At 36.1% G+C, this 13,245-nt stretch overlaps 1 protein-coding gene across 5 annotated transcripts in view; it reads left to right on the top strand.

Annotated features, from left to right (window-relative positions):
- The window catches only part of FUT9 (fucosyltransferase 9), a 197,192-nt gene that overhangs the window by 90,176 nt on the left and 93,771 nt on the right, over nucleotides 1-13,245 (top strand). For 4 of the 5 annotated variants that reach the window (XM_053904646.1, XM_019442884.2, XM_019442882.2 and 1 more), the window contains one exon: nucleotides 10,125-10,213. Coding sequence is in view for 2 of the 5 variants with exons in the window: in XM_019442882.2 (XP_019298427.1) it covers nucleotides 10,195-10,213 (19 nt within the window). In the remaining 3 variants the exon portion in view is untranslated. The remainder of the gene's footprint in view (nucleotides 1-10,124; nucleotides 10,214-13,245) is intronic. The other variant, XM_019442885.2, reaches the window with a different exon arrangement.

Below are 13,245 nucleotides of genomic sequence, written 5' to 3'. Positions count from 1 at the left end.
AGCTTTTCCTCTAAGATCTGGAACATGGCAAGGACACCCACTCTCACTACTCCAATTCAGCATGGTACTGGGAAGTCTTAGCAAGAACAATCAGGTAGAAAAAAAAGAGAAAGAAAGAAAAGATATCAGAATTTGAAAGGAAGAAGTGAAATTGTCTTTCTTTTTATTTTGCAGATCACATGATTTTATAAATAGAAAATTCTAAAGACAACCAAACAACTGTTAGATCTATTTAGTGAATTCAGTAGAGTTGTAGGATACAAAATTAACATACAAAAATCAGTAGCATTTCTATAAACTAACAATAAATTTCCAAAAAAATAATATATAAAATCCATTTGCAATAGCATCGAAAACATTAAAATACTTAGGAATGAACTTGACCAAGAAAGTCAAAGACCTATACACTGAAAACTACAAAACATTGGTGAAAGAAAGCAAAGACGTAAATAAATGGAAAGGTATCTTGTGTTCATGGATTGGAAGAATTAATATTGTTAAAATGCCAATAATACAAAAAGTCATCTATACATTCAATAAAATCCCTACTAAATATCCCAATACCTTTTTTTTTACAGAAGCAGAAAAAAACACTCCTAAAATATATATGGAGCCACAAAAGACCCTAAATAGCCAAAGATTTCCTGAAAAAGAACAAAGAAGGAAGCATTACACTTCCTGATTTCAGTCTATACTATAAAGCTGTGGTAATCAAAACAGTGTGGTACAACATAAAAACAAACCAATAGAGCAGAATTGAGAGCTCAGAAGTAAACCAAAGCATATATGGTCAACTAATATTTGATAATGGAACCAAGAATACTCAATGGAGAAGAGACAGTCTCTTCAATAAATGGTGCTGGGATAATTGGACATTCCCGTGCAAAGAACTGAACCCTTTTATTACACCACTGGCAAAAATTACCTTGAAATTACTCAGCCATTAAAAACAAGAATGAAATCTTACCTTTAGCAATGACATGAATGGAACGAGAGTAGTATGCTAACTGAAATTAGTCAGAGAAAGACAAATACGATTCCACTCATATGTTGAATTAAAGAGACAAAACAAAGAAACAAAGAGTGGGGGGAGAAAGAGAGGCAAACCAAGAAATGGATCCTTAACTATAAAGAATAAACTAATGGTTACCAGAAGGGAAGTGGGTGGGGAGTTGGGTTAAATAGGTGATGGGGATTAAGGAGTGCACTTCTTGTGATGAGCACTGAGTGATGTATGGAAATGTTGTATCACTATATTGTACACCTGAAACTAAGATTACATGTATGGTAACTAACTGGGATTTAAATAAAATTTTAAAGAACTTGAAATGAATTAAAGACTTAAATGTCATGTCTGAAACTATGAAACTCCTAGAAGAGAAAATAGGAATAAAGGTCCTTGACATGAGTCTTGGAAATGATCTTTTGGATATGACACCTAAAGCACAAAAAAGTAAACAAATGGACTACATCAAGCTAAAAACCTTCTATATAGCAAAAGAAACTGTCAACAAAGTGAAAAGCAACCTATGGAATGGGGGAAAATATTTGTAAACCGCATATAAGGGGTTAATACCCAAAATACGTAAGACCTTATACAACTCAATATGAAAAAATAACCCAATTAAAAATCGGCAAAGGACTGAACAGACATTTTGCAGAGAAGATATATGAAAGGTCAACAGATACATGAAAAGATGCTCAACATCATTAGTCATTAGGAAAATGCAAATTAAAACCACAATGAGATACCACCTTGCACCTGTTAGAACGGCCATCATCAAAAAGACAAGAGGTAAGTGCTGGCGTGGATGTGGAGAAAAGGGAACCCTGTACACTGCTGGTGGGATTGCAAACTGGTACAGCCACTATGAAAGACAATATGGATGATCTTCAAAATATTAAAAATGGAACTACCATAGGACTTAAGAATTCCACTTCTGGGAATATATCCAAAGGATGTAAAAACATATCTGCATCCTTATGTTCATAGCAGCATTATTTACAATAGCTAAGATGTGAAAACAACCTAAGCGCTCATGATTGGATATAGATGAAGAAGAAGTAGAAGTAGAAGTTGTGAGCCATAAATATTCAGCCATTAAAAATAAAGAAATCCTACCATTTGCAACAACATGAATGAATCTTGAAGGCTTTACACCAAGTAAAATAAGTCAGGTAGAGAAAGACAAATATTGTATGAACGATCTCACTTACACGTTAAATCTAAACAAAACCAAACAAAAACAAACACAGAAAAAGAGATCAGACTTTGGGTACCAGAGGCAGAGGGTGGGGGTCGGGTGAATGGGAGGAAAGTGGTCAAAAGGTACAAAGTTCCGGGGTGCCTGGGTGGCTCAGTTGGTTAGGCAGCCCACCTCGGCTTAGGTCATGATCTCATGGGTTCAAGCTCCGCATCAGGCTCTGTGCTGACAGCTCAGAGCATGGAGCCTGCTTCGGATTCTGTGTCACCCTCTCTCTCTGCCCCTCCCCCTGCTTCAAAAATAAATAATAAACATTAAAAATGTTTCAAAAGGTACAAACTTCCAGTTATAAGATAAATAAGTCATTGGATGTAAAGTATAGCATAGGGAATAGTCAATACTATTGTAATAAATTTGTAAAGTGACAGACAGCAGCTAAACCTTTCATGGTGAGCATTTCGTGATGTATATAAATGTCAAATCATGGTGTTGTACACCTGAAACTAATATGCCATTGTATGTCAAGTATACTTCAATTTAAAAAAGAAAAGAAAAATCAACACTAAGGATGTACAGTACAATGTGATGACTGTAGCTAACATTGCTGTAAGAGTTCTCATCAGAAGGAATTTGATTTTCCTTTCTTCTTTCTTTTTAAATTGTATCTATATGATAAGATAAATGTTAGCTGAACCTATTATGGTAATAATTTCACAACAGAAGCAAATGAAATCATCGTGATGTACATCTTAAACTTATACAGTGATGTGTGTTAATTATTTCTCAATAAAACTGGGGGGGAAAAGATTCCCCATACACATGTTAAAACATAGTACATTTTTCTCACACAAAGCAACATAAGATAACCATAAATATGTAAGGAATAACTGCCTTAAAAATCCCAATAAAGCAGAACAGCATCTATCATAGTAGGGCCTCAATACGTTTGGTTAAATAAATAAATCTTTAAAAAATGTATGTGCATTCTGCACTGTAGTGATGATATATATTTATTTTAGACTAAATTCCTTTTCCCCAAACCTTTGAGTAAAACGAATGTTCTGGGAAGAATGCCCAATGAGATCTACAGTACTGCTTCAAGCCCCAGGTGGGAGACGCTCAATCGTTTGCCCTGAAGGGTTCGGCGGGTTTTAAGAGAGCAAAGCAACCCTCCCTCCCTCAAAAAGCATATGTTTAAAATATTCTATGGATAAAATAGATGTATAAACTATGGCCTAATTTCATGTGTCTTCTATTGTAGCAGTTACTAACCTGTATCTAAGCGTAAGTATATTTTAAGTCCTGAAGACGCTGGTGTTTTGTAACGGTCCTAAGTGCTATTAATCCCTGTCTCCTATGGCAGCTCAGGAAGTAGAAGGGTCTGCAACACTCTGGGCTACCTCTCTCTTCCTCACCCCTAATCCTGTTTTGTGCAGTTCACACAGATGTACATCATCCTCCCAGAAGGAGTAAGGGTCAGGGCAGATCATCCAAGCCCGCTTGGATAAAAGGGAAGGGAAGAAGAGGAAAGCCTAACCTGGGAAAGAATTCAGACCATGAAAATAATCAAGGAGTTACAATGGCAAGCACAAAGCATATACCTCTCCTGTAACCACTTTTTTTTCCCAGCTTCTGCACATATATGGACGAAGGAAGGTGACCATTCAACCATCTAACCATACAGTAAATTTGCCCCGTGGTAAAATGCTCAAGAAACATCATTTCCCTTCTTTTTCCCTTTCCTCCTCACTTGTTCTGGGCTTTTAATTTCAGGATGCTTATTTCCATTTCTATCTAATATAAAGAACAAACCAACGTTTTGCATTGTGGGGAAAAGTATTCCTTTTCCCTGTAAATTATGCAAAAAAAGAGAATCATTTATGGTTAAACTATCCCATGTTGATCTCAAGAGGCAGAACTGTGTGGCCAAGAGTGGAGCTGTGGAATCGGTCTGGTTGTGTTGCAGTCTAATGGCACCATTGACAAGCTGGGTGACCTTGGACAAATTGTTTAACCTTTCTGGGCTTCATATTCCCCTTCTCTAAAACTGGAGTAATATTTCATAGGCTTGTTGATAGAATGAGATTATGCATATAAAACCCTTAAAACTATGTCTGGTATATAGTGAGCACTCTTTTATGCCTAGGTGGTAATATTATTAATGTTAATGAGGTTCAAGCATGAGATCCTCCAATGGCTGGCCCTTTCTTTCTTCTGCTATGTCTTGCGTGTGTTTCATCACACTGCCTATCTCTCTGCTCTGCTGAAGCCAGATTACTTTTTCATCCCAAACTATATTATCTCTGTATTCCTTATCTGTGTTCATACAGCACAGCCTCGTCATCATTCAACATGCACTTTACACAACCTATTTTCTATCAAGCTTCAGCCAAGTAAAATTGCATGCTGCTACATTTGTGCCCCTAGCCAGACATTTAGTACAAATTTCTTCATTTCTCTTTCTTTCCTTCCTCCTCTTGACCAGGAGCTCTTCAAGGACAGGAGAGTATTTGGGCCATCCTTTTAGCCATAGCACCTAGCAGCTGTTATATATAACACATTTTTTTAAATGTATGTTGAATTAAAAAGGGCTTAAGGATCCAGACTAGTAATTCTGAAGTCGTAAAATTCCATTTAAAGTATAGCCACAGGAATTGGCTCAGTGACCCCTTCTGGAAGCAAATCTTACTTATTACTATAAACTGCATGAAGGGATTGTCTTTATTTGTTCAAAATTCAATGTCCTTTAATCACATTTGTTGAATTGAATTAAGGAACTTACTCTTATCAATGAAATTCAATTTGGGATATATCTGAGATGTTTCTAACATCATTCAGAGTCCTTGAGAGTTTTCTTCTTTCTAAGAAAAGTAATGCTCCATTTGTCTATTTCCCAGTCTTTCATTTATAAGAACAATATAGTGATTTTCTTAATAATTTATACTATCTTTAGTCAATTGGTTCAACAACATATTTTTTCATTATATAAAACAAATGTCTCCATATTTTTGCCCTTTGGTAAATTTTACCCAAATTCACTGAAGTATCTTTCATAAATATCTATGGAACTTCTATTTTTCAAGTCGATCCTTTGCAAAACAACAATAACAAAACTGGCTTACCCTATAGTGATGACTTAAAAAATGCATCTGTGTTTGTGAAATGGTGAAATTAGTGGATAGGATTTATACTTACTTCAAATATATCCCGAATCCAAACACTTCTCTGCATTATCGTTGCCATTAAATTTCTAACCACCATCATCTCTCAACTCAACCGCTACAGTTACCTTTAGAGTGGCTGCTGCTTCTGGGCTCACCTCTCTACTAAATGTTTTACAGAACATCTGAAATGATGTTTGAAAATTTTAATCAGATCATGCTACTCTCTTGGTCAAAACCTTCCTATCTCCACTGTACCATGAATAAAGACTGGACTCCTTACAATGGTCAGTGAGACCCAACATCGCCTGGCTGCTGCCTCTCAACCCTTACTCCCCCACCAACCCCCACTCCCGACACTACTGTGCCCTGGATTACTACACCACAGGCACCCTGGGATGTTTTTCTTCCTTCTTTGCACATGCTGTGCTTGTTCCTTTCCTGGCCCTTTGTACCTTGTATCCCCTCTCCTTACAATGCTCAGTCCTGAAGATGGGGCCGAGTCCTTACCATTGCTCAGATGTAACCTCCTTCATGAAGCTTCCCCTCCCTGATTACCTCTGCTCAAGATGACAATTCAGACCCATTGCTGTGGGCCACTCTGCTGCTGACATCTGTCACTGTCAGGTAGTTCTCAGCATCGTGTGCCAAACGGCCCTGTTAATTCAGTCTGCGCCAGATCTTGGCGTTCGGGTCCACCAGTCTTTGCTGTTACATACATTCCTACTTCTCTCTTCAGACTGACACTTGGTTAAAGCAGAAGACCACAAAAACCTCTGTGGCTGAGTCATTTTGCTCCCAGCAAGCCCATTTTGTTCTCAATGCATTATCCATGCCACAAATAACCTAGGGAGATTTTAGGGTTGTCAACTGGGCCTGTTCCAGCCTTAGGACTCTCGTGACGCTACCCGGGTCACCACATGTTGGCATGGGATTACTAAGCACAGCAATCTCTTCCTAAAAGCATAAGCAAAAACGCTGAGTGTTCCTTCAACTAGGAGTTTCTAAAGCTACTCCGCCGAGAGGTTTGGCCTCAAGAAGCTGGGAGGAGAAAACACAAGCCTTGGCAGTCACTTTCCCCATTCACGATGCTGTTTTCTCTCCACGTCTTGTGCCTTTGCCGCATGTGCACCACGAAGCCTTTCTCACTGTGATTTCAAACACCTTTACATGTAATTATATGCAAACATAGTCATTTATGCTTGCTGACAAACATCAAGATGAAAAGTAAAAATAAATGAATCATTTTGTTTCATGCTTAAGTTACCAAACCTCTGGATCTCAGCAAGACCTCCAATAGTAGACTAATCTACAAAGTCTAGTCTTTATATATACAAGAGAACTAAAGGTATTTGGAAATCTTTTCTTTCTCAAGACTGCCTGGCTTTAAGCCATATGTCAAAATAATCTTTTAAATGACAGAAAGTGAGGGTCCCATCCTCCCTCCACCCCACATCAGGCAGATGCCTTGACTTCCCTAGGAAGAAAGACAAGTATATAGGAAAGCAAAAGAAGAAAATGCCATATCATCATTTGACTGGCTTAGACAGAAATGTAGAGAATGGAAGAGAATAATTGTTTCCTTACATGTAATGCAAAAAAAGAGTATAAAGACAACAAGTTCTTTAGATAAAACTTTATCAACAAAAATAATAACTCCATAACTTAAGTGTTATTTATTCAGCTAAGTAAATCATAGCCATGATTTAGGAAATACACACATGCCTACACACACATAGATACACACAGACACACACACACACATATATCAGAGTTGCCAAATAGATAAAGGAACCCAGGCTACTTGCTGGCTCTCATTATTTGCTCTCATTCTAAATAGGAGTCTAAATGTTTGATTTTTCTGACTTACCTGCAAAAATCATTTTGCAAATATTAAGTAAGATTTGGATGGTAAAAACGAAGCAAGAATCACATTTGATGTTCAGACAAAAATCATAAAAAAAATTGCTCAGATGCTCTAGTATCATAACAGTCTGGAACCAGTTGAGATAGGTATGAATGAGCCTTCTCTATTTTTCTTAATTTATTAAATATGTTGATCTTTTATGTCCAGATTTATAAGCAACACATTACACGTGTTGTATGTAATAATTGTGTTTGTCATTTTGCTCGTTTAGCAGTTCTAAGCCCAAGTTATATATGGTTTCAACATAGAAATTTGATTTTACAAAATATTTCATTACTTTTTTTTCCAAATTGAGAGTCAAATATTATTGAAAGTACATGTCGAGGCAGAATTATCTTTTTCTTTTTTTAATGTTTTATTCTTTTGGAAAGCGAGAGGCAGAGAGAGACAGAGAGAGAGAGAGAGAGCACAGGCTGGAGAGGGGCAGAGAGAGTGGGAGTCACAGAATCTGAAGCGGGCTCCAGGCTCTGAGCTGTCAGGACAGAGCCAGATGCGGGGCTAGAACTCATGAACTGCAAGATCCTGACCTGAGCTGAAGTCATGCTTAACCAACTGAGCCACCCAGGCGCCCCAACAAAATTATCTTTTAAACAGTGTCCAGGAGGGGCATCTGGGTGGCTCAGTCAGTTGAGTGTCCGATTTCAACTTAGGTCATGATCTCATATCGGTGTGTTTGAGCTCCACATAGAGCTCTGTGTTGACAGCTCAGAGCATGGAGCCTGCTTTGGATTCTATGCCTCCCTCTCTCTCTGCCCCTGCCCTGCTCATGCTCTGTCTGTCTCTGTCTCTCAAAAAATAAAATAAAACGTTAAAAATAATTTTTAAACAGTGTCCCGGAAGCCATGTGCAAGTGAAGACTTTTTTGAGTACACATTTTTAAGTCAGGTCTAGATTTGACCCCAGCTATACTTTCCAGCTTCGTATATAGATGATTTGTTTGAAATATCAAAACCCTGTAAAATGAGGATAATAAAACCCACTTTAAAATATTGCTGTGATGGTTAAATGTCAATCAAACACACCTAAAAAACCTTCAACAGCTGCTACAAAATATTGGCAAGCTATTCATCTACTATGTTTTATGTCTTTTAGAAAGAATAATTAGTTAAGATTGTAAAGACAAGACAAATGCCAGATCTGGACTCCATATTTTGATTATCTTTAATGTGTTTGAATCCAAGTGTAAATAAGCAAGGGGGGTGGAATACTAAATTAGGAGAAAAGAGTATTTTTTATTAAGTATAAGCCAAGGTTATATATAATCTAGAAAGATATATGGCTGAATTTCGCTTTAAACTCTACTGACCTTGGGGAAAAAATGGGTTAGGAGTTTGAGGAACATACAATGGGGCTGATGTATGTGTGTGCATGTGTGTGTGTGTACATGTGGGTATACGTACTGAGTACAGAATTCCTAACCACCACTCTTAGTATCTTTTAAGCATGAGAGGTTTACTGAGTATGTTCTATAGCAAAAAGACATTTTTGACAGGGAATACATTCATATAACCCAATTTGAGGAGGCACTGTCTTAAAGAGAAAACTAAATTCGGTTTTTATTTCACTTCAAATTATTCCATAGTTCAACTATGTTTGTTCTCAGCTGGGGTCATGTCATGGGTCAGTTCCCCACTTTGTATTAAATAGAATCTTTACAGGGCGCCTGGGTGGCTTAGTCGGTTGAGCGTCCGACTTCAGCTCAGGTCATGATCTCACAGTCCGTGAGTTCGAGCCCCACATTGGGCTCTGTGCTGACAGCTCGGAGCCTGGAGCCCGTTTCAGATTCTGTGTCTCCCTCTCTCTCTGCCCCTCCCTTGTTCATGCTCTGTCTCTGTCTCAGAAATAAATAAACGTTAAAAGAAATTGTAAAAAATAAATAAATAAATAAATAAATAAATAATAAATAAATAAATAAATAAATAAAATCTTTATTCATTATAGAATAAATAATTTAATCATGTTTGAAAACATTTGCCTGTATTTACAGCCCATCAGGTTTGTCGGCAAGCATCTTTGTTCATTTGAGCTGTTGTAACAGAGGACCATAGACTGGGTGGCTGATAAACAACAGAAATTTATTTCGCACAGTTCCAGAGACTGGGAAGTCCAGGACTGTGATGCTGGCAGTTGAGTGTTTGGTAAGGGCTTCCTAGTTCACAGACGTCCATATTTTCACTGTGTCCTCACATGATGGAGAGGACTCGGGCACTGTCTGGGTCCTCTTTATAAAGGCGCTAATCCTGTTTACCTCCCAATACCATCATCTTGGGCATTAGGATCTCAGCATATGAATTTGGAGGTCAGACGGATACAAAATTTCAGACCATACCAGCTGGCAAACATCAACATGAAGATTTAAGACATTTGGACAGATCATCTCATTATTTTGGTGTTTAGTTTGTTAAGCATCCATATAATTATAGACAACCAGATGATTCAGTAACCTTTTGTCTTATTTTTTTTGTTTTTGATTTTCTGTGCTATGAATACCATTTATTCTGTAGGTGGAAAACATAAAAAATAGAGACCGTGAAATATATTTGGTTAACAAGATATGTTATTTCCTTAGAGTTTCAAATGTACCATTCATTCTTTTTAATAATATTTATCTTATTGTATATTCAAATGACTTGCACAATTCAATAGCATTTTTCTAAAACTTAAATGAAATAATAAATTTATGTAAGCAAAGGGCACGGCAATATATAGAGAAAGATCTATGTGTGTGAGGTATGTGATTTTTTTAGTGTTCTTTTGGTTATTTAACTACATGTATAGTACAACCAGCACATTTAACTAACGTACTTTTTTTCTTTCTTTGTTTCCCAACAGGCTTAGAATGTAATAATTCAAGAATTTTATAATACAGTTGAGTAGCTTAACAACTGTTTATGTGCTTCCCATGGTATGTTCTCCATATGGTAAGTATATGTTTACTTTGATGCTGGCTTGATTGTGACAGAAATATGTTCGGTTAGAACTTATAGGTAACCTAGGATTATTTCAGAATTATTATAACTTAAAACCCATCCAAAATATAAAATAGTTGTAGAAGTTTATCTTATATGTAGAGATATTCTATAAATTTAGATTTAACATTGTATCAAAGTTAATTTTAATATAATTGTCTATCATGGTAGAATAATATGACTTTGAGGTTTAGTTTTATTTTTAATAAATATTATACTTAATATCCCCAATATTTCTATACTATTCTTTAGTTTTCTGTGATTTTTTAAAATATTAGACTTGCAGAATTTTATGCTAAAGTATTAAAATTTCCTGAATTGTCTTTTTAAAATTATGATATGTAATATCATTTCAAGGTCAGGTTAATTTCTTTCTATATTAGTTATCTTTTCAAAAAATGGTTTTAGTTTTGGCAACATAATACTTGCACCACTAAATCACTTGTGTGTGTGTGTGTGTGTGTGTGTGTGTGTATACAATTTCTTTAATAAGCTACATAAAAAGGGAGAAGAAAACTAGTCTTTGCTTGGTAAAGGGAACTCTTACTATTAATTTCGCATTGCTGAAAAGTAAAGAGGGGAATGAAAGGCTGGGAGACTATGCTGTTTTTGAGTCAAGTACTAAGCTAAAAGTACTAACTCACAGGGAAGGAAAGGAGGCAGCCCACTACCTTTTCCTCACAAAAAAAAAAAAAAAAATGAGCCATGGGGCACCTGTGTGGCTCAACTGGTTGAGTGTCAGACTCTTGATTTTGGTTCAAGTCATGATATCTCAGTTTGTGGGATACAGTCCCATGTGGGTCTCTCTGTTGATGGCACAGAGCCTGCCTGGGATTCTTTCTCTCCTAGCTCTCTGCCCCTACCCCTGCTTGCACACACTTGTGCTCACTCTCTCTCTCTCTCTCTCTCTCTCAAAATAAATAAACTTTAAAAAAGGGGGGAAAAAAGAAAGAAAAGCCATGAACTAGACCATTCATAATCAGAAGTGTTCCCAAAACTTATGGCATGGTTAGGCCATCAGGAGATTCTGTTCCTTAACAACACCTGATACTGTCAGACCTGTGATACTCATCCTAAACCTTACTCTCCATTCTCCTGCCCATTTCCTTGCTGGAGCCCCTGTCTGAGCATCTAACATCTATCACATGTGATTTGGAACTTAGTGAGGCTGATCTTTCCCTACAAAAGCAGGAGGATGAGGTGGGACTGATTATACTGTGAGGGCTGGAATAATTGTGGGTAGGTTATTAGCATGCCATTTCAGAGCACTGAATGCTTTTTGACACAAAATATAATTTAATATACAATATGTGATTCTAAAGCAGTGTCATCTAATAAAAATATAATGTGAGGCAAAGATGCAATTTAAATTTTTCTTGTGGCCACATTTTTGAAAAGTAAAAGAAGCAAGTAAAATGGATTTTAATAATATATTATATTAACCCTCTATATTCAAAATATAACCTTCAACATGTGATTGATGTAAAAAAATATTGTGACCTTTTACATCCTTTTTTTTTTCCGTACTAAGTCTTTGAAATCCTTTGTGTACTTACAGCACATATCAGTTGGGATACTACATTTTATTGGGCATACTTGATCTGTATTTATATTTCATAAAATTTACAGTTGAAAAAGTAGATCCACAAAGCCCAGTTGTCCCACACATACTTAAAGCATTCCAATAAATAAATTGAGTATCCATTTTTAAATTTAAATTAACCAAAATTAAAAGTTATTTCCTCAGTCACACTAGTCACATTTCAAGTAATCAACAGACCCATGTGGCTAATAGCTACCATGTTGGACAACTCTTTTCCAGAGAAATGTGGACATAATGCCATAATTCTGCTACCTAATGAATTTTGTAGGTTTATCTCAGAGCACACCAATGAAGCCTATAAGTTTTTAATGAGAAAAAAAAGTCAAATTCTACACTTCTGACCAAGAATGAAATTTTAGCCAGTCTCATCTGATCCATGAGAGATTATAGATAAGAAAACATACAAGGTCTAAACCTTGAAGTTGTAATGCACATTGTAATTTGTTTGATTTAAATTTGCTTCAGTATAAATGCTCTGTTGTAACTGAAGGAATTACCTGATCACAGCCCTTTTCATTACAATGAGTGATTAAAAAGCAAAGAGTAAAATAATTGTTTTTTTAAATGGCTCTATGAAATACTGTTAAAAGAAAGAAAATATAAACTTCAGACCTATAAATCACATGTCTGATGAAGGATTTGTATTCACAAATTATAAGGAACCCTTTTTAAAACTTAACAAAAAGACAACCAACAACTCAGTTTAAAAATGGGTAAAGATGAATTTGCCAAAAAGATGTATGGGAAGATGTTCAACATCATTAGTCATTAGGGAGATGCAAATTAAAACCACAATTAGATACTACTAGACACCTATTATAATGGATAAAAAATTTTAAAAATCTGACAATACTAAATGCTGGTGTCCATGCAAGAACTGCAGGGATTCTCATTCATTGCTGATAGGAGTTCAAAATGGTGCCAACACTTGGGAAAATTGTGTGCCAGATTTTTGTAAAGTCAAATATACACTTAATCATATGATTCAGTAATCCCATTTCTAGATATTTACCCAAGTGAATTGAAATTTTATTTTACACAAAACTCTATATGTAAATATTTAGAACAACTTTATCTGTAATTTCTAAGACATCAAAATAACCAAAATGTTCTTCCGTTGGTGAATGGATGAACAAATTATAGTATGTCTGTGCAATGAAATACTACTGAACTATAAAAAAGAAAACAATTTTTAAAGAGATGTTGATTTATGCAATATGAATGTTAAATGTATTTTGTTAGGTGAAAGAAGACAGACCCAAATGATTGAATATTGTATGATTCCATGTGTATGAAATACTAGAAAAAGCAAAATATAGAAACAGGATACAGATCAGTGGTTGCCAAGGTTTACAGATGTGGGAGAGCTGACAATAAAGTG

The sequence above is a fragment of the Panthera pardus genome, unplaced genomic scaffold (genome assembly GCF_024362965.1).
Source record: "Panthera pardus isolate Hobbes unplaced genomic scaffold, ASM2436296v1 HiC_scaffold_17, whole genome shotgun sequence".
Lineage (NCBI taxonomy): Eukaryota > Metazoa > Chordata > Mammalia > Carnivora > Felidae > Panthera > Panthera pardus.
Note: the sequence above shows the minus strand (reverse complement) of the source record. Positions and strands in the feature narration are given on the sequence as shown.